The 21,973-nt window shown below is 40.3% G+C and overlaps 2 protein-coding genes across 9 annotated transcripts in view; one reads left to right on the top strand and one right to left on the bottom strand.

Annotated features, from left to right (window-relative positions):
- The window catches only part of LIN28A (lin-28 RNA binding posttranscriptional regulator A), a 105,258-nt gene extending 83,312 nt beyond the window's left edge, over positions 1-21,946 (bottom strand). For 7 of the 8 annotated variants that reach the window (XR_009622529.2, XR_009622532.2, XR_009622527.2 and 4 more), the window contains exons 1-2: positions 21,834-21,946; positions 17,043-17,132 (exon numbers count right to left, since the gene is read on the bottom strand). Coding sequence is in view for 1 of the 8 variants with exons in the window: in XM_034413548.3 (XP_034269439.1) it covers positions 17,043-17,052 (10 nt within the window). In the remaining 7 variants the exon portion in view is untranslated. Of the gene's footprint in view, positions 1-9; positions 171-17,042; positions 17,133-21,833 lie in introns of those variants that run through there. The other variant, XR_009622530.2, reaches the window with a different exon arrangement.
- On the top strand, positions 167-11,675 carry ZNF683 (zinc finger protein 683). The gene is made up of 6 exons (XM_034413542.3): positions 167-340; positions 3,123-3,242; positions 4,508-4,760; positions 7,739-8,682; positions 10,091-10,219; positions 10,708-11,675. The coding sequence occupies exons 1-6, from the start codon at positions 182-184 to the stop codon at positions 10,879-10,881; spliced, it is 1,779 nt and encodes a 592-aa protein (XP_034269433.2). The 5' UTR covers positions 167-181; the 3' UTR covers positions 10,882-11,675.
- Positions 21,947-21,973: the final 27 nt, after the last annotated feature.

Here is a 21,973-nt window from a genome sequence, read left to right as displayed (position 1 = left end):
GTTATTTTTCCAATCTTTTACATAATAATTTGAACCATCAATATTGGTGAACAAAACTAGACACATGATGAAAGGGTCGTTATTCCTCTCATTCCAAGGATTCAACTATGCGTTCTTCTATTCTTCCCACAAATGTTGCTCCAGGTTCTGCTCTCCATATGGTAGCTGGACTGAGAGAAGAATGAAGGAGGCAATCAGGATCCCCTGGAGGGAGTTTGCTTTTCAGGAGCGATGCACCTATGTTGTGAAGGACCAGTTTTATGGGCCATACTCCATCCATCCCCCAGCTCAAGTTTCTTTACCCGTCAATCTGGACTTCAAGCATGACAGCAACAACAAGGTACTACTAGTATTTTCTCTCCCAAGAGACCATTTAATTCATTGATTCCATTGGTTCAACTGTGCACAATTACACATTCTCATCCTCCTTTAACTACTATTGATAAATTTTCTCCACATCTAGACAACTCCCAGATCACACAATACAGCCTCTCTAATCCGCACCGCTGCTAGCTTTTATCATGTTTGTTTCTTTATAACAAATAAATAACTCTTTATAACACTTTCATTACAAGTAATCTGAAAGCCAATGCGTCCCCACTCCCATCCTTCTCACAGCTCTGAATGGCTACAGGTTTAGCACAGATCCACAACATTAATAGGAAATCCCTAGTAAATTAACCAGCTCTCCTTTAATATCTAGGTTCCTCTTTGTATGCAGATACTTTTTTAACTGATACCACCTAAGTATGCATCAATAAAGAAGGATTCCTAATAGCATAGTGATGGCAAGCCTCTAGGGTTTTTATGAAGCAGCAGGAACATTAATTTCTTCCCACCAAAGTATATGAGAAGGAAGCTGGTATTGTATAGAAAAAAAAATCTGACCTGCTTTTGCATATTCTAAATCAGGGGTGTCAAACTCAAGGCCTGGGGGCCGGTTGCGGCCCATGGGGTGCTTACCGTATTTTTTGGAGTATATGATGTACCTTTTTCCCCCCTAAAAGGGGGTGAAAATTTGGGTGCGTCTTATACACCGAATGTAGCCCCGCCCACCCACTGGCCCCCACCCTTTGGCCTCTGCCTCCCAGCAATTTACCTCCTTGCAGCAAGCAGCAAGAAGAAACAGCCCATTTCAGCCCAGCCTAATTAGCACAAGTTGATTGTCTGTTGGATCGGCCTCCTGACACTCAGCTGTTTCAGGCTGCAGGGATTGCTATTGCCTATTGCTGCGCAGGCCTCTGCTGCTTGCTGCAAGGAGGTAAATTGCTGGGAGATTTTTTTTTTCTTGTGCCAATCAAGCTATGCTGAAAACGAAAATGAAAGTAAAGCAGGCTGTTTGCTGTTTGCTGCAATGAAGCAAAATTCCTGGGAGGCAGAGGCAGATTTATTTTTCTTGTTTTCCTCACCAAAAAAGGTAGGTGTGTCTTATAGTCTGGAGCGTCTTATACTCTGAAAAATACAGTAGATCTGGCCCACAGGGCCACCCTGGAAACAGTGAAGGACTGGCCCGTGGTGCCTCTGCCAGTGAAAACGGAACTCGGGAGGGCCGCATTCGCTGGCAGAGGGTTGCAGGAGGCTGCCGCAGCCGGAAATGAAACTTAGGAGCCCATTTTCCCTGGCAGAGTGCTCGGGCCACCACAAGCACCCCCGACACGAGTGATGTCAAGCTGGTCATGCCCACCCCGGCCCCCCGAGGTCAAACACAACCCTGATATGGCCCTTAATGAAATTGAATTTGACAGCCCTGTTCTAGATGCATATCAAACAGCTATTAGTGGCGAAACCCAGTCATTGATTCACTCTCAGCTCAACCTATCTCTGTGCTCTTAAGTAAGAGTGAACATTCATAAAAAATATATATATCTTTGTTTTCCAGGTAATTCTTTAGGGCCAGAATATTTGTTTGCTCCTTTATTCCCAAAAGCAATATGTAAAGTTTATACATCTTTATAATTGGATTCCTCATAAAAGAAATCAAATCATAAATATTTATTAGAATGACTATTGTAGAAATCAGAATTCTCCACAGCCACCTTTACCTCACTTCAGAATTTTAGCAGATTTTCATAACTTCAATTAAAAGAAGAAGCAGTATGTCTGCAAGGAATCCAGCAAGGATCAGAGGTGCAACTCATGTCTATGATTCTTTTATATGTACATGAGCTCAGATTATCTTTCATAAAAACCATGAGTGTATGTAATACCTGTGTGTCAGGGGTGAAATCCAGCAGGTTCTGACAGGTTCTGGAGAACCGGTAGCGAAAATTTTGAGTAGTTGGGAGAGCCAGCAAATGCCACCTCTGACTGGCCCCAGTGGGGTGGGAATGGAGATTTTGCAATATCCTTCTCCCAGGAGTGGGGAGGGAATGAGGATTTTGCAGTATCCTTCCCCTGCCACGCCCACCAAGCCACACCATGCCCACCAAGCCACGCCCACAGAACCGGTAGTAAAAAAAAATTGGATATGTGCACACGCATGTATACAAGCACAGAGAAAAATCTTGCTGTTGGTCTTGACTGCCTGTGACTTCACCTATATATCCATACAGTTCACTTCCTATATAGAAACAGGCTTGCCAATGTTTTCTTCCTAAACATTTTTCCATTTCTCAGTTTAGCTGAGAAAATCCCTGAGATTTTCTGGTGATCTTTTACAATATTTATTTAATCAGATTCAACTTTGTTTAGCTCTTGGAAGTCAGCCAAAATCATGTAAAATCAGCTAAGTGCTGCCACCTAGCCGGAGGTTAGTGGGGGAAGAGACAGACAGAGAGAGAGAGGAAGATCTGACTTTGCAGGACTTCCCACCACATTTTGGTGAGAGAGAGAGGTTCCCTGAGGATGGGCTCCAGCACGAGTCCAAAAGCTCTGAAAACTAAACCTCTGGTCCTGGTGACTGACCCAGATTGGATCTTGCAACATTATTCTGGAACACGTCTATTTGCCTTCATTCGTGAGAACTGACTTTACCTATTTGTACTTGCATCACTGCTTCAAAAAGCTGCATACAGAATATGCTATCTTGAAATGCTTTTCTGCTTTCTCAAATAATGTACAAGGAAGAATATGAAAAGATGGAGCAAGCCTTCACTGTGCTGACCAATTCAATTTTTTTTCAGATAAAAGCTGTGATCAGCAAAGAGTACATTCCTGAAGGTACATACTTTGGTCCACTGACTGGGAAGATCTACACCAGAGAAAATATTCCCAATCATGTGGACCGGAAATACTTTTGGAGGGTAAGTATTGATCATTGGAAAATGGTTCTCTTTCAGCCCAGGTAAAACAACTATAGCAGAGGGGTCAAACTGGCAGCCCGTGAGCCAGATGCATCATGCACAAGCCACTCCCACCCCAGCTCCGCAAAGGCAAAAAAAGTCACGATACGTCGCAATACATCATGTGATGTGATCAAATTTGACACCCGTGAACTATAGGGTTTAACATACAATGCTCTGACCAAAAGAATAGTTATCCTGAAACAAGTTATATAGCAAGATGTTATATCATGTAAATAAACAAAGTTGTGTGTCTTTCTTTAAACCAAGAGTGTCAAACTCAAGGCCTGGGTGCCAGATCTGGCCCACGGGGTGGTTAGATCTGGCCCGCGGGGCTGCCCTGGAAACAGTAAAGGACCGGCCTGCGGTGCCTCTGCCAGCAAAAACGGAGCTTGGGAGGGCTGCGTGCGGTCCTCCTAAGCTCCGTTTTCGCTGGCAGACAGTTGCAGAAGCCGTCGCAACCAAAAACGGAGCTTGCAAGGGCCACAGGCTGCACTCCCAAGCTCCATTTTTGCTGGCAAAGGGTTGCAGGAGGTTGTTTTTGCTGGCAGAGCACAGAGATCCACCACAGGAGCTCTGAACACAAGTGACGTCAAGCTGGCCACGCCCACTCTGACCATACCCACCCTGGCCCCCAAGGTCAAATACAACCCTGATGCGGCCCTCAATGAAATTGAATTTGATAGCCCTGCTTTAAACAATGGTATGTCATGCAAATTTGAATTTCATAAGTGGCCAGGATCCATAAAAATCTTGACTGAGGTTGTGAAACACTGACTTCCAAACATAGCATTTAACGAACAATATTTGCAATAAGTATTGCATTGTGTCAGATTCCAATTTAAAAAAAAGAATCATGTTAGGGAAATAATTTAAGAGCTGACCAGCTGCCATAATGCTGTAAAGCTGATACAATGGTAGTAATGAGTCAGCAGGGTTATTTGACTGTTAGCACTTTAAGAGACAGTATTATAAGAGAGGCTCTGTTAGGGCTTCTCTCTCTCCATGTGTGCTTTCGTGCTATAGTTGATGATTGCCTGACTTTGCCTAGTATATGTATGTATATATTCCTTGTAGATAAACCACTATTTGAAAGACAAACCTCTGTTTACTGTATTTTGCTCCTGGGTTGTCTCAAAATAGTCACACTATGCGCACTCTGACAAATCAGTTTGAAGAAAGATTTCCTAATACGTCACTCATTCTCTGTTCTCTTTCTTGCTCAGGTTTTTTCTGCAGAAGGAAAACTTCACCACTTTGTTGATGTGAGTGACCCTTTTTTCAGTAACTGGATGTGCTACGTGAATCCAGCTCCCACCTATCATGCTCAGAACCTGATAGCCTGCCAGCACAACCTGGAGATCTTTTTCTATACTATAACTCCCATCTTAGCAGGGATGGAACTTTTGGTTTGTCCTACTCATGGGGAATCCAGGCATTTACAGTACTTGTATCCAAGGGAACTTACACCTGAGCCAGGTGAGAATGAATCTGTTCTTGAAGAACAAGAATTCTGGCAAAAACAGCCTTGTTCCCCATCCAATAGGCAGTCCATTTTCAGTCAGATGGAGAGGGAAGACCTACCTTTCTTACATATTGAGTCAAACAAACATTCTGCTATTCAAGATGGATGGGGTAGGAAACCTGTGCATTTCCAAAGGCTGCGAAACCGCAACTTAGCAGTCCATTAATATGGCCAATAATGTAGAAAGCAAGAGATCTAGTCCAGCAACATATGAATAGCCACAGAATCTCAGCCCTGCTCTATGAGTAAGTCTACACAACCTGTGGATTTATTACAGTTCCTAGAATTATCTGGGAAGAACCCATATAAATTTATAATACCGGTATCTTGTTTATAATTATAATTATAGCTATAATTGCAATTTAACTCATAATTAATTATATAGAGATAATTTAATTGCAATTGATTACAGCCAGCCAGTCTGATGTAATGGTTAAAGCTTCAGGATAGATGAAACTGGGTTCTAGTCCTGCCTGACAGGGTTTAACTGCCACTGCCTTAGGCACAAAGCCAGCTGAGTGACCTTGGGCCAATCACTTTCTCTCAACTCTAGGAAGGAGGCAATGGCAAGCCACTTTTGAAAAACCTTGCCAATAAAAGTTGTCAGGCAGTATCTGAGAATTGGACACAATTGAATGGAGAAAAAAATCTTAATAGTATCTACCAGCTATGTGCAGTAGACCCCTGATCATATTTTCTTGCTTTCAAATCACCTTTGGTTAGATTATTTCCATTGAAGAAGGAATATTTTATTTTATTTTATTTATTTTATATTGGATTTCTATACCGCCCTTCTCCCTAAGGACTCAGGGCGGTGTACAGCCAGATTAAAAAACATGCAGAACAAATATTAAAAACAATTAAAAGATATATAAATTTGGCCCAATTAAAACTCATTTACCAATTAAAAACGTTTAAAACATTTAAAAACAGTTAAAAATTTCATCTTAAGCCAGCCCGGCTTGTTTAAATAAATGGGTTTTAAGGGCGCGACGGAAGGCACTGAGGTCTTGGATTCTCCTTATCTCTGGGGGGAGCTGATTCCAGAGGGTAGGTGCCCCCACAGAGAAGGCCCTCCCCCTGGGGGTCACCAGCCTGCATTGTTTGGCTGATGGCACCCCGAGGAGGCCCTCTCTGTGGGAGCGCACGGGTCGCTGGGAGGTCGTCGGTAGCAGCAGGCGGTCTCGCAGATAGCTAGGCCCTATGCCATGGAGCGCTTTAAAGGTGATAACCAACACCTTGAAGCGCACCCGGAAGACAACTGGGAGCCAGTGCAGCTCGCGCAGGAGCGGTGTTACATGGGAGCGCCATGCTGCTCCCGTCACTACCCGCGCTGCTGCGTTCTGGACCAGCTGGAGCCTCCGGGTGCTCCTCAAGGGGAGCCCCATGTAGAGAGCGTTGCAGTAGTCAAGGCGAGAGGTGACGAGGGCATGAGTGACTGTGCACAGGGAATCCCGATCAAGAAAGGGCCGCAACTGGCGAATCAGGCGAACCTGACAAAAGGTCCCCCTGGTTACAGCCGTCAGATGTTCCTCCAAGGACAGCTGCATATCCAGGAGGACTCCCAGATTGCGAGCCCTCTCTGTGGGGGCCAATGACTCGCCCCCAATAGTCAGTGATGGAGTCAACTGACTATATCGGGATGCCGGGAGCCACAGCCACTCAGTCTTGGAAGGGTTGAGCTTGAGCCTGTTCCTCCCCATCCAGACCCGTAATATTCTTTAAAGCTTGCCATGATAGTGGCTTTTTGTCTTAAATTTAGCTTTGTTTTTTTTCCTCTGGAGTCCCAAGCTTACACTTTATGCGGTTGCAGACTTAGAACCCCACAAAACTAAAAGCAGAGGCTATTTTAAAGATAGTTGTGGATGGAGGACTTTCAAGTACTGTTGGATTCAAATTCCTATGAGCTTCAGCCTACATGGCTATGGTGATGGAAACTGTAGTTGCCAACATCAAGAAAGTCACAGTAACCATTAATTTTAAAAGAATAAACTACCAATATATGTTCAATTCTCAGTACAGTATTTAATCTGCTTCTTGTACTAGATTAATCAAAGGTAACAGAAATTTAGAAATTGAACATTACTATATAGTATGCTTCATTTATAAAATACTTTCTATTTTTTTCTGAAATGCTGAATGCTTAAAGTCTTGGTAATATGTTATATAGATATATGTTTGTATATATCTGTAATGGCGAACCTATGGCTCTCTCTGTGGGTACGCTTGCCATCACTAGCTGCTCTTCCGGGTTCAGTCGTGTGAAGACCAGCTGTCCAGTGAGCATGTGTGCGATGGAACCCAGAAGAGCAGCTGGCCACTGAGCGGATGCACACTGGCCAGCTGCCCTCTTTCGGGTTCCGGTACTCCAGCATGTGTGCGCTCCAGTTTCAGCACTCAATGCCAAAAAGGTTAGCTGTCACTGGTATATATGTTTTATATTTTAATAGGTAGTTAAGAGAAAACTATTGCTTGTATTCTTTGTTTCCTTCACAGTTACTGTTTTTGATTTGTTCCTGTGTTATATTACAGTATACTATTCTATGTAGATCACATTCATTTTACTAATTTATATAGTCATAGGTTTGTGTTTGGGGTCTATCTACTTCTTAAAATAAAATGCATTCCAGCAAGAGCAATTGGACAAAGAGAAGAAAATAGAACGTAATGAGCAAATTAGAAAAAAGAAGTATTTCCTATAATCCACTATAGTTGTTTTCCCTAGAAGAAACAGTAATCAAAGCTAATTTATTTTATATTATTTGTTATTTACTAAAAAAGAAAATAAAGGAGTAGCTGTCTTTTTCTCCTTTTAAGAGTTTTAAAAATTTTGGAGAATGTTTTACAACATCTCAAGGACAGATAGAGATAGAGATCTGATTGTCAGTCAAAGTGAGACTAGTAAAAAGTAACTTTGATTCTTCCTTTACAGAATGTCTAAACTTGAAAAATCTTCTGACAGAACCTTCATTTGAGGTGGCCTCTCATTCACCGCAGATTAACTCCAAAGATAACAAAAAATGCACAGTTATCACAATGAAAGACAAAAGGGAAGGTGAAGAAGAAAATGTTGAACAGGATGTGCCATCAAGGAAGATAACAGGCCACAAAAACATAAAACCTATGACAGATGTCTTTCACAGAGTTGAAAAACAGCCTATGAAGCTTAAGACTTCCTGCACAGAATCCATGTCTGAATTTGCAGAAGAGATGCTTGGTCTCCCAGGAGAGAGAAATATGGGAAGAGAAAATCAATGTCATCATGGATTTAGTCCATGCAACTCAATGACTTCACCACAGATGGAACATAATATTTGCAACAAGTATTCATCCTATTCAGAATGTCATTACATGGGCAAAATGCCCAATGCCTATTGTCGTATCTGCAGCACCACTACTGCCCATTACCCCAAATCTGAAATGATTTCTCAGGATCTCAGCTTCCCATCAGATCCATCACTAACCAATTCAAGGAAAATTAAACCTCAAAGTTCATCTTCCCAGGATAGCATGGAAAAACAACCTCTATATCCCAGTATATATCATAATGTCTATCTTCCTATCTTGACTCAAGTAAAATACAATGCTAAAAAATCTCCAAATCTGTTCTCTTTCTATGGGGGAACATTTTCACTTCTGGGTTGTAATTATGAGAATCCAACCATTCTTCATGGCTTGAGAAGTCAACAGCTGAAAGCTGCTTCTCCAACTTTGTATCAACATGAGCCTGTGAACCTCAGTACTCCAAAAAACTATTCCTCAACATCAAAGGAAGGCAACAAATCCAAGTCACACCCCTTGAACAGGAAGAATGGCAAAATTAGATATGAGTGCAATGTCTGTGCTAAAAACTTTGGGCAGCTTTCCAATCTGAAGGTATATCCAGTGTGTTAATGACTGGGCGGAATGATTCTGAGTAGTTCCACATTGCAGCCTAAGTTGTTTATCTCTCATGCTACTCCTGAATGTTTCTTAACCTAACTTCAGAAATTCCAGTCTAGATTAGTGAATTGGCAACTGGGCTGGGCTGAAGCTCCAATCAGAATACAACTTTTACGAGATTGGTTGGTTCCCTGTTTTTGTCCTTCCCACTCTTACAAGAAAGTTAAGTTTTCCTATCTGGACTGATCTCTCAGTGCTTGCCTTTTTCTTTTCGTAACTGTTCCTTCTTAACTCCATTTTACCCAGATGTCTGCATACATACCATTCCCACGTATCCTTTATCACTAATACAGACCCTTTTCTTCACAATGGAAATGGGTCAAGCAGAAAGTATGGATCTGCCCTATGACACACACAAAATTATAGATAAGAAGGTGTTGTTTGCACCATGGTGAATATTACAAACAGACCTCATATACTGCCACCATTGTGTAGGTTATGCAAGAGGCCTTGCCCTGCAAATCATTGGCTATTAGGTTCTTAGTTAGTCGTTCCATTTTTAGTTCATTTAAGAAGAAGGGATTTCTTCATTCAACCAAGATGAATTGCTTTATAATTTTAGAACTGTAAGCTGCTCAGTCACTTGATTGAGTTGGGCAGCTATAGAAATTGAATGAATGAATGAATGAATGAATGAGAAAGAAAGAAAGAAAGAAAGAAAGAAAGAAAGAAAGAAAGAAAGAAAGAAAGAAAGAAAGAAAGAAAGAAAGAGAGAGAGAGAGAGAGAGAGAGAAAGAAAGATGCTTTGGGATCATGATACACTTCAGAATGTAACCATCCCCAGCCATCATAGCCATTGTAAATCAGAGGATGTGAAATCAGACATACATTGAGAAAGTCTGTCCTATTTAGTTCCTGCTGATTAGTGGGTGAAGTTAATCTTAACTATAGGAGAAGATTTATATTCAATCTAAACCAGATTGGATTTAATAAATAAAATGGCAGATCAGCAGGAAAAAGTGGGGCTACAGGCTAGCCCAAAGTTTTTTAAACAATCCTGGGTAAGGGCAAAAAGAAAAACTTGAATGCAGCTTATTTTTAGATTTCCTGATCAAAAAATATTGCCTTTTGATCAGGAGGTCTGAAATAAATAAATAAACCCAGGTTCTGTGGCCTGAAAAAATTGGCAAACCTCTGGACTACAGTAAGAAATTGGGGGAAAAAATCTCAGAAGAAAGAAGTGGAAAACCAATTGTTTTTACCAGACCAATTTTATGATTAGCAAATCTTTCATTTTGAGATTTTCCCATTCATATAAACATTCACAGAAGCAGTCAGGATTTGGCAGCCTTATTACCATCCTTTTGCAAGTAATCCCTTTTTATTATTCTATCCCTTACAGGTTCATCTGAGAGTGCATAGCGGTGAGAAACCTTTTCAGTGTCAGATCTGTAAAAAATGTTTCACCCAGTTGGCTCACCTGCAGAAACATCATCTGGTGCATTCGGGCAAGAAACCACATCAATGCCTGGTAGGTATCATTTTCCTCATCAAAATGCCAGCCAATCAGAGCAGAGAACTCCTAACTGGTTCTTCTCATGCTTGATTTGAGAAGCTTTTAGGCCATTCCTACTGGGCAGATTCCTACCAGTAAGATTTTATTCAGGGTGTCTGATTCCGGAGCCATCTTTCTGGATCTCATTAAAGAAGGAATTCTTACCAGAAGCCAACCATTTCACCAACATGGTGATCTTTTGAAGAAAAAAGCAAGAAACAAACCTAAAGGTTATTATGAGCCAAGGCATGTCTTTTAAAACAGTGTTGCTCAACTTTGGCAACTTTAAGACCTGTGGACTTCAACTCCCAGAATTCTTCAGCCAGTTGAAGTCTACACATCTTAAAGCTGTCAAGATTGAGAAACACTGTTTTAGAACGTAAGCAGAGAATAGTTTCTATGATCCACGGTATTCTACAATGTGCCAATATTGCTAACTAAAATGAATCTTGCCTCCCTGCCAGGTCTGCTACAAACATTTCAACAGTATCAGCAAACTCAAAACCCATCTACGACAGCACTTAGGGGAGAAGCCCTGTGGGTATTGGCTTTATCCATTCACCCAGCTTCTTCATGAACACCCGAATCTGAACCAATGCCCTGCCTGTATCAGAGGCTACATCTACCCATCCAGCTAGGAAGTGTACTGCCAGTAAGGGCCCATCAACTGGCTGCTCTCCTGCTCCGTTCTAGGCCTTCAGTACCATAACTGACTTCAATTTCAACCTCAACGTTGATCAACTGGAAGAGGAAAACTGTGTTTGGTTAGGACTGCTCAGGTAGAAACTATCTTTCTGGAGAAAACAGTACACTTTCACCAAGATGACTCCCTCTGCTTGCTTAGCTTAGCCTCCATACAAAATTGGCACTCTTGTCGATGAACAGTTGTACTTTTGTAGGAGAGCTCTTACCAACGCATTCAAACATTTGTAGAGCTGTTGCTGTTTAATCTGCAGTAACTTGACACTTGAGGTTAGAGGGAGATACCTGCTTATGTCTTACCATTTTCTGAGATAGGCAGATGGTTATAAAAGATGGGACTTTCTATGTCACCTTCTCTGTGTCACTACCCTGTTTCCCCCAAAATAAAACATCCCCTGATAATAAGCCCAATTGGGCTTTTGAGCGCATGGCAATAAGGCCAAGCACTTATTTCAAGTTTCAAAAAAATATAAGACAGAGTCTTATTTTCAGAGAAACACGGTAGCATTGTTTCTTTCCAGTGGTGGATTAAAACATGTTTTATTTGCTCAGAATTGGCAAATGTTTGGTGACATTTTAAACTTTAATTTTTAACATGAATGATCAACTCTTCTGTATCCTGCTTTAAATTCTTTCTGTTTCATACCGGGGTGAAATGCTCCCGGTTCTTCGAAGAGGTTGTAGAAAAAATGCTTTTAAAAGGCTCTGACGATCCCAGTTGAGCCGCACGATCATCAGAGGCTTTTTTTTTTTTTTTACTTTTAAAAGCATTTTTTCAGCCGAAGAAAAAATGCTTTTAAAAGTAAAAAAAAAAAGCCTCTGATGATCGTGCGGCTCAGCTGGGCATGGGGGCTGGGCAGGGATTTTTGCTACTGGTTCTCCGAACCACCCGCCATCATCACTACCGGATCGGGCGATCCGGTCCAAACCGGGAGCATTTCACCCCTGGTCTGAGATTAAATATTCAGTTCAAATTTTGGATAGGGCCAAATCTACTCAGAAAGATTCAGACTTGGTTTGATGCTTTCTATGCTTCTATATAATGGGTGGGTTTTTTTTTTCAAATTAACTTGGAAATCCACTTTGATTCCATGTAGATTTCTAAATCAAGTTTGAAAGCATGAATTGATTGAGCTATCTAAATTGATTCTTGAGATGAAGTGAAATTCTGCCAGATTTGTACATCCTGGCTTGCTATCACTCTCTTATATCTTTCATCTTATTCCTTTTTTTTTTTAATTTGATTTATATGCCGCCCTTCTCCGGAGAGTCAGGATTCCTGCAGCAGTTTCCTTTCCCACAAGTCCCTCCAGTTTTTTTGGCAAGATTTCAGAAATGATTTGCTCTTGCCTTCTTCTTCCTAGAGCCGAGGGAGAGTGACTGACCTCAGGATACCCAGCTAGCTTTGTGCCTAAGGCAAGGCTCAATCTCCCAGTTTCTAGCCTGACACCTTAATCATTACACCATAATGACTCTCTTTACTGTTTATCTGTTAATATATATGCATCTGCCCCCCAAAACCTACTGAGCATTTGAACTGCAAAGCAAATTGAATGGCAGACCTCCCATTCATGTTTGCAATGCCTTCAGCATTAACCACATATCCTGTGCCCCATATCTTACGTGAAGGCCAGCAAAGCAACCCAAACCACATCAAGCCCAGGGTATTTTCCCTCTGAAAAACCAATGAACTGCCATTTCTGGTTTCATCTCCTGCTTTTTCTTACAGTCTATTTTTTAAAATCGTTTATTATTCTATGGGTTTTTAAAACAATATGACTTCCTTTCTAAACTTTTTACCAATAGAAGAGAATATCTGTAGTTCAGGGTTGAGCTGTGGGGTCCTCGGTGCTTTCTGAGCTTGGTGGTTTTCTTGCAGACATTTCATTACCCAACTAGATAACAACATCAATGCTAGAAGAAAGTGGGGTTTGCTCTTATTTTATATCTTAGTGGCTTGCCCTGTCAGTGTTGGTGGGAGTATTCTTAGCAATTCTTTCATTTCATTTTAGGCTGTTTTTTCAGTTAGCTTGTTTGTCTGCATTGTAGTTCCTTGACTGGGGTATTGTTTTTATTTCTTTTTACCTTTCTACAGTAGGCCCCAATGCCTGCACTTTGTGACTCTTTTTAAAATGCAGATGTAATCAACAGAACTGTATTAGACCAATAGTAGGGAAGTTAATTCCCTCACCTTCCTGCTACATCACATTCATTGGTTTTTACTGCTCTTACTAAAATAACTTTTACAGAACCAAGATGCTATTAGTTTTTAAGACTAGCTTGTACAAAAATCTGGTTGTGAAAAATCACATATAATTTGGTGAGGAGGCACTGAAAGTTACAATGGGCAAATTAGTGCAAAATGAATAAAATGACAACATATGGATGAGTAGAGTTTCCTATTTTTCCCCCCTACATCATAGCAGAGTTGAATGTTCTGTGTTTTTAGATGGTCTAAAAATATTCTTTATCCCAGCTAAAGCTTTATGTGAAACATATAAATTCCCAATTTTTGCCATTTCTGTCTCTCTTTTCCCTTAGCACACAATAAAACTGTTATTTTCATCAGTTAGATCTCTCATTGTGCGTATTCTGTATATATCCATGTGTCCATATTTATGAGACAGGCTCTGCTAAAAGCTTGTGACTGGCTCAAAGTCACCCTATGGTAGGGACAGGGGGACCTCTGCTTCCAGGCAACATTTTATCCACCTCATCAATCTAATGTAATAGATTTCCTGCCCTAAAAGAAATGGCTTGAAAAACAGGCCTTGTTCACAAGATGCTATTCAGGTTCCTTTACAGGGTTGATTGGAAACCTGTGGGAAGAACCGGCTTTTCTAATACCCCACCTCCCACCCACTTTCATGATTGCAAAAGCCTTTCATTATACACCTTCTCTGTATGTTTTACTGTCCTAGGTTCAAATTGCATTTGAAAATGCACCCACCTTTTTGTTTTCTCCATTATCTTTTCCTCATCTATATATATAAAAGCCAAATGCCACTCACTCATCACGAAATCTCCAGAATGGTAAAGCCTACAAACTTGAAATTTGGCACGTGTATTCATCTTGGCTTCTAGGTGCTTGCTAAGAAAGGATTTTTCGAAATGACCGTCAGATATTAGTATTTCATATATATATATATATACAGTATTATATTCATACGCTCTGATGCTAAGGAGTTAGACATTCTACTCCCCCTCCCCACCTGAAAATAACTCTGTTCCAACTACTGGTTGCCTTATATTAACACGCTCTGATGCTACCCCTTCGCTAAACCGGCATGGGCGTGGCCAGCGCGTGACTCATCCGGCCTGCAGGCTGGAACATTCTATTCCCTCTCCCTCTGTGTTCCAACTGCCAGTTGCCTTATATTAACACGCTCTGATACTACGGAGTTACATGTTCTACATTAAGTTTCAGGCTTTAAGTGTCAATTGATCATGCCCGATCACGTTGTTTCGTAGCGAAACACAGGCGTCCAGCTAGTTATTAATAATTTCATAATTTAAAGAGTATTCCATACATACAACCCATTATGCAGCATGGTAAAGGCACTTACAGTCTGGCTTTTAAAGCCTAAATAGTACTTACAAATATAGCAAATTAGCAAGTGTATAGAAAGGGGGGAGTCACAAAACAATAATTTTTACTATTATTTCCTTTTTTCTCCCCCCCTCCTTTTTAGTTATTTTAACTTCTATTTAATTTGCTTCAATGATCTTTTATTTACTTTTATCAACATATCAACATATACATAACATATAACAATGTAATAGACATCTTAATATTTAATCATTAGTTCAAGACTGATATTATTATATAACCAATAATTTGATAAGAATTGCAGTGGTTCTTTTTATGTTATACTCAATTTTGGATGAAAAGTTAAATAATCTTATGCTTGTAATATTGACATCCCAAATTGCAATTAATACTGATTTTTTTTACTTTACTTTTTTATTTTTAATACCTTCAGCTAAATAATGGAATGGTAATAATTTTAATCATATAAACATTGTTCCATTGAAATCTGCATTGAAATCATACACTGTATCAACCTTTATAACATTAACATAAAAGTGGGAAAAAAGAAAAATCACAATTTGATAACAATTTTTGGAGATGCATGGCGATCCCTGGGGTTTTTTTTTCATTAATGTATGAGCCCTGAAACGTCAGACTACACACTTCCATACTATGCCTTCTACTTCTGACACTGAATGGGTTGATACAATTAAGCCACAGTTTCCAAGACTGTATGTTATAGAAGAAACCACAATTGATCTTGTTAGTCATAATTCAGGAAACACAAAGACTGAGTACACACAACACATTGAACTAAAAATCAAATAAGACACATTATAACCTAGCATGTGATATGAATTCAGCTTCTGAGGGGGACCTCTTCAAGGAAAAGCAACCTGTATCTTTCTTATGTTCAGTGCAGTAAAGGACAATGCAACAACCTTATTCTCTATGCCACAAAGAGAATGTTGATTGCAGAATTCTGAAAGTTGAAGTCCACACATCTTAAAGTTGCCAAATTTGGAGGAACCCTGCTCTACACTTTCTCGCTCATTCCCTATACATCACTCCAATCATTTCAAATGCAGTAAGCTAACAATAATATAAAGGCCTTGTGTTTTCTAGCACAGTGATTAGTCATCTGTGAATTTAGATATAGTTTGGCTCAATTTTCTTTCATCCCCAAGCTTGAACAAATTGGGTTATTTCAGTTAGGAAAGTAGACTAGCTAACACACATTTTTCTGTTTTCTATTCAGGAATTATTGGCTACTCTACCAAATTAATAGTTCTCTTCATTAGCTCTTCCACTCATTTCTATCATCACAAGAATGCAATGGGAGAATGTTTTTAATATTTGGGCTCCTTTCGCTAATCTATTTAATAACACTATTAAGGGGACAGTTGGTTTGATAATTCCCTGGGAACTAATGTGACACTGGGTTGGAAATTCTGCAACCTGTGCTTACATGTCCATATATAACTCTAAATGTTGTAAGATTAACAGCATGCAAGGACGCTCCCAGAAACATACTGAAGCTAAGTCAGAATTTTGAAAAGATAGGCGCTATCTCACAGATATGATCTAGGAATGGAGATTCCATGTGCTATCTGGAGAGCAGGTGTGATAGCCACCAGAATATTGTGGTTATCAGCATCTTGGATAAAGGCCAAGTAGGTTTAATTTGAGATCCATGAGAACTTGAGGCACTGAATGACATCTTCCCAGATTTCCAGTTGGGATCACAGGAAGGGCAAGATGCCTCCACTCCTCTTTCATGTGTGAAAAATATGTCTCGTTTGGTGCTTACTTCAAGTTAGTAGACACATTTTATCTTGATGCATTATCATAAGAAGAGGTCTTCTTGCAGATGCTTTTCCAGCTTTTAATTAATTTATTTGTTTAAAATATAAAGGATACCCATCTTTTCTCAAGGTAACTCTGGGTGGCTTACAATTATAAAAAATAAAACTATATAAATTAAAAATATAAATCCAAAAGCCCAATTAAAAGATGGGGAAGGCGTGAATAGGATGGGGGGAGATGGGATCTGTTGTTAATCAATCAACCACTTTCACTGTGATACTTCCATTCATGCAGTAATCATGTTGCTAATTTTGCTTTTCTCAAAGGTGTTTTTTTTTTTAAATTATTTTTAAAAGCAACTGGACTGAGTTTTTTGAGGAAGAAGACATTTCACTTCCTATGCAAGAAGCTTCATCAGTTGTAATGGATGGTGGGAGATGGATAGTGGGGGAGATGGTACTGACAATTGAGAATAGATGATGGGCGGAGGGATGGAAGGATAGGTTCTGACAGGATGCGGGGCCGGGTATGAAAGGATTGTTTCTTTCAAAACAAAGAAAAGCAAAAGTTTCTACTTCTGCTTTGTTACAATGTAAATTTAGAAAGAAACATTTAAATTCTCAATCATAGCCCTGACTTTTATTTTGTTTACACCTCTTTGTACATCTTTATTAATTTTATTGATTTTGTTTTATTGCATTTAAAGCTATATTATATTGTTATGGCACACAGCTACAACATTAAAACTTATTTACTTACAAGAAAACATCCATGGAATATAGCATCCTGAATCTCATTGTCATGATCCTTTCTCCAAGGATTACTCTCACTCTACATTGACCACAATATCTGAGGGAGGAAAAGAAAAATATCTTTAATACATTTATAGAAATTCCCACATCTGGGGCTTTGATCAATTTTGAGAGCATTTTGCATGTGCTGTCACCTTATGGTTTCCATGAGAGAAAGGCAAGCACGTTCCCAAAAATTGTTGACACAAGGACATGGCCAACTACAAGCACCCATTTACTGGTTGACACTCGCCTTATCCCCTTTGGCCCTTCAGGAATCTCTGCAATATATAGTTTTGGTTTCTGGGCAAGTAGTAATATTTCCAAACAAAAGAACCTACCAGTTTTGTTTTCTGAGAATGCCTGTGGGGTCATTAGAAGAAACAAGAGATGACATTAGGAAAAGATACTTCACTTTGTAGCATTCCATTGCATTGGCATCCTTCAGTCTCAAGAGACTATGGTATCGTGCTCTGGAAAGAGGTCCTAAAACAGCATCTAGTGTGACTAAAAAGGCCAATTCGAGAGTGGCAATCCCTTCCATACTGAGGGCAGATACATTCTGTCCCCTGCCCAACCCCCAGACTTCCCTGGTTCTGGGACTGCCTCTTTGCCTCAGGCTGCCGAACAAGTGTCTCTTCAAATTGGAGAAGGCAATCATTAGCTTCCAAGCTGAATGATCGGAGGTCAAGGTTTCCCAGTTGTTAATGTCCATTCCCAGGGCCTCTAGGTCCCTCTTGCAGATATCCTTACATTGCAGCTGTGGTCTCCCTCTGAGGCGCTTTCCCTACACTAATTCTCCATACAGGAGATCTTTCAGAATCCGACCATCAGCCATTCTCATGACATGCCCAAGCCAGCGTAGACGTCGCTGTTTCAATAGTGTATACATGCTAGAAATTCCAGCACGTTCCAAGACTGCACTATTTGGAACTTTGTTCTGCCAGGTGATGCCAAGAATGTCGGAGACAGTGCATATGAAAGGTGTTCAACTTTCTCTCCTGCCGTGTGTAAAGGCATGTAGCATTCCAGTATCACATTTAATGTCTCTTTTCATTTGAAAAAAAAAAATCTAAATCACAATATGAGTTGGAACAAGAAGTCAGGCAAACTTCTAGTGTGGTACCCAAGGCCAACATAGTGGGGATTTTTTCAGCTATATTGCTTTCCCTTCTGAGTTTTGGGATGTTTCTCTGAAGGATTTTTGTAGCCTGGTTTTCCATGTTGTGTTCTTCCAAGTCTCTGCATTCCTGCCCAAAAATGTTTAGGTAGTAATGAAATCCTAGTATGCCCAATCAAGGCCATCCAGCGGTATTCAGATACAGTTAACACTGCCACTGAGAAATATCATTCAACATATCTGGAAGCATAAGATTAAGAAAAACAAAGGTAGCTAAGTCCCTTCATTGAAATGATGAGAAGGGGAGTAAATTTTGGAGGAGACAACTGTTCTTTGGAGTAAATATTTCATTCAACAGATGTATGCTGCCCAGATAGGGAAAAGGAGACCTATGCAGATTACCTGTAATGATCCTTTTCTTCTAACCTGATTTCTTGTACTGAATAAACTAAAAATGAAGGAACTATTTTGAAAAGCATGAGAACGGATCATCCATGGTGAACTGCCAGGGAAACCCACACTGAAAGCATATCAATTTCTCTGCAACACTTAAGCCTACACAAATTGTTATTGCACTATATCTGTGAAATGGTGATTGCAATAGACATGTTGAAATTTTTTCTGACTCATCCACTTTCCATATTTTATTTGTCTCTTCCTTTGATCTTTACCAATGGGTTTGCCTTGAACATTCTTTTGAACTTGTCCACCAAGAAAGAATAGTTCTGTGTTCAGTCTCTCCATTGTGGAATTCTTCCACTGATCAACTTCTCATATTCAAATTCCACCCAGCATAATTCCTCCATGTTCAGCCTTATTCCTTCCATCTCTTTCAATCTTTAATCTGTGATATAGTGATCCTCTTTAAACAATTATCTCTTCATTGTTCTGTTGATACTGTTTATTTGTATACTCTACAGTAGTAAACCCTTGATATCTATGTCATTCTTTCAATATACTATCTGCCTCATGTTCCCAGTTTTAGCTGTTTCTGCTTGCTATCTTGATCCATGTTCTTGCTCTTGTCCCTGTACAGAGCAGCATGAAAAAGTTGGCCTACTTCAACCATTATAAAACCATGCATTTCTCTTAATGTCATCTCTTTGCTTCACATCCATTCAATATATTTTGACTGGTTTGCCTTACAATCTTTTTCTTCACTGCTGAAGATAACACCATCTGATGAGATATCAATTTCTCTTCTCTCAACCTAGAAGTGGGTGTGAATGGAGTAGTTAAACTAGTTTTCCTGATTCTTTTAAGAAGATATTTTGTGTAACACACACACAAAAACAAGAAGAGCTTCAATTACATCATTGCAGCCACCAATTCAACTTTTTTGTTCCACCCTATGGATATCTCTGAGAAAGTATTTTACTCTTTCTTGACCTCTCAGTTTTGCTTTTATTTATTATTTTTATTTGTTAAATTTATTTGCCACCTCTCATTATCACTTCATAGTGACAAGGCTCACACAATAATTGCCTAGCAAAGTGTAACTGCTATCCTTACATAAATTAGCATATTTGGTCACATAAATGTTATGCCCCGGTTCACATAATATGCTAAAATAATGTCCTCCTTCTCATAATACTACAACAATTACAACAATACTACAACAACTACAAGCTCTCTACTGCCATTTTAGCTTGGTCTAACGCAAGGGTGTTCAACCTTGGCCACTTTAAGACTTGTGGACTTCAACTACCAGAATTCCTAAGCCAACCATACTAGCTGGGGAATTTGGAGAGTACAAGTCTTAAAGTGGCCAAGGTTGGACACCCCGATCTAGTATGTTGTAGAAGCCCCAGCTAGTAACTTTACTGAGCATGTCTCAGTCAAATAAGCTTAAATTTATTGAAAAAGCTGCCTTAATAATTTTCTTTTTATCTCTCTATCTATCTATCTCTGCAAGCCATGGAAAAAACTATAGAAGTTTTCTGTATCTCTGAGCTCTCATCTAGTGGCTGCCCAGGTATTTGCTGGCAAGCTAAGGCACACTCCTTACTAATTACACCTTTGTAATCATTATTTACAATATATCTTTCCAAAAAGCTTGGGGCAGGGATGCACATGATTATCACCCCACCCCCTTCATCCTCATAGCAATTTTGCCAAATGGATTTGATGTCTTTCTTGATAAGTCTTAATAAAAAGGGGAAATGTTAAATTTCGTTCCCAAACAACTGCAAGAAACATTCTGTTAAACAGCAGCTTTGTTTCCTTTCTATATTGATAGGAATACCCTTTGTAACATACTGGTAGTTCCTTTAAAAATACTACAACCCCCCCTCCTTAATTTTCAACACACTGTAGAATTAAGCCCTTAGTGACTTCTTCTTCTTGTGCCATATCCATCATCGGATGTTGGCGATCATGTTGGCAATCCTATTTTCGTCAACAGCCGCATGAAAAAGTGCTGTTGAGTTTTGTCCAAACCAGAACCTTAGATTTTGAAGCCATGATGTTCTTCTTCTGCCTGGACCTCATTTGCCTTCAATCTTTCCCTGGAGGATTAAGTGAAGGATGCCGTATTTTTCTGGGTGTTGCATCACATGTCCAAAATATTCTAACTTTTGCTTTTTAATGGCTTTGATGATTTCCCTTGGCTTTCCCAGGTGGCTTATCACCTCATTTGTGATTTTGTCAACCCAGTTTATATCTAACCATCGTCTGTAAATCCACATTTCAAATGTTTCCTTAGTGACTACTGGGGGGGGGGAAACCAAGTGCAGAAACTAGCTTATATTTCCACATAAAAAAAAATAACACAACTGGGAAATGACATACTGGATGGGTACAATTTATGCAGAAGTCCCACGGGGTGTCAGGCTACAATCTACAGTCCAGGATTGCTCAAACTTGGCAAACTTGAAGGTGTGCGGACTTCAAGTCCCAGAATCCCCAATGCTGGGTTAAAAAAAAAACATTCTTATAAAAAACGCTCGCCTGGAAGTTCACCAAGAGCCTTGGTGGCGCAGTAGACTAGTGCTGTTAAGTAGCACCAGCTGCCTGCAATTACTGCAAGTTCAAATCTCACCAGGCTCAAGGTTGACTCAGCCTTCCATCCTTTCGAGGTAGGTAAAATGAGGACCCAAATTGTGGGGGCAATAAGCTGACTTTGTATAAAAAAAAAAACACTGCTTGGTGGGGGGGCGAAAGCCCTACTGAGCAGGTATATACAAAAGTATGAAGGCTATTGCTTAACGCATTGTAAGCCGCCCTGAGTCTCCGGAGAAGGGCGGCATATAAATCGAACCAATAAATAAATAATAAATAAATAACTGGGCTCAATGAACACCCTAGGACAGGGCTCCCCAAACTTGGCAGCTTTAAGACTTGTGGACTTCAACTCCCAGAATTCTCCAGCCAGCTATGCTGGCTGGAGAATTCTGGGAGTTGAAGTCCACAAGTCTTAAAGCTGCCAAGTTTGAAGACCTCTGCCCTAGGAATTCCTTCCATGGCGGACTTAAAAAACTCCGCTGCGAATTCCATTTAGCTTCCCCAACCTAGATTACTTTCGGCGTCCTTTCACCCAAAACGCCCTTCAGGAACGATACGGAGGGCAGCAATGGCGGCGGGGTGGGGGGGGGGGAGAGGAAAGAGGACAAGCATTCAAATGACAACCGCCACCCTCACCCTCAGGAGCGGCTGCCACTCAAATCAGCCGCTCTCCCGCGCGCCACTCAACGGTCGCCTCACGGCCAACCGGCGCTTCGGATCGACTCCGCAAAAGCTCGGCTCGGCTCCGCCCTCCTCCCGGCCCCGCCCCTTCATTA

This window comes from Pantherophis guttatus, chromosome 10, assembly GCF_059756535.1.
Source record: "Pantherophis guttatus breed Tessera chromosome 10, ASM5975653v1, whole genome shotgun sequence".
NCBI lineage: Eukaryota > Metazoa > Chordata > Lepidosauria > Squamata > Colubridae > Pantherophis > Pantherophis guttatus.
Note: the sequence above shows the minus strand (reverse complement) of the source record. Positions and strands in the feature narration are given on the sequence as shown.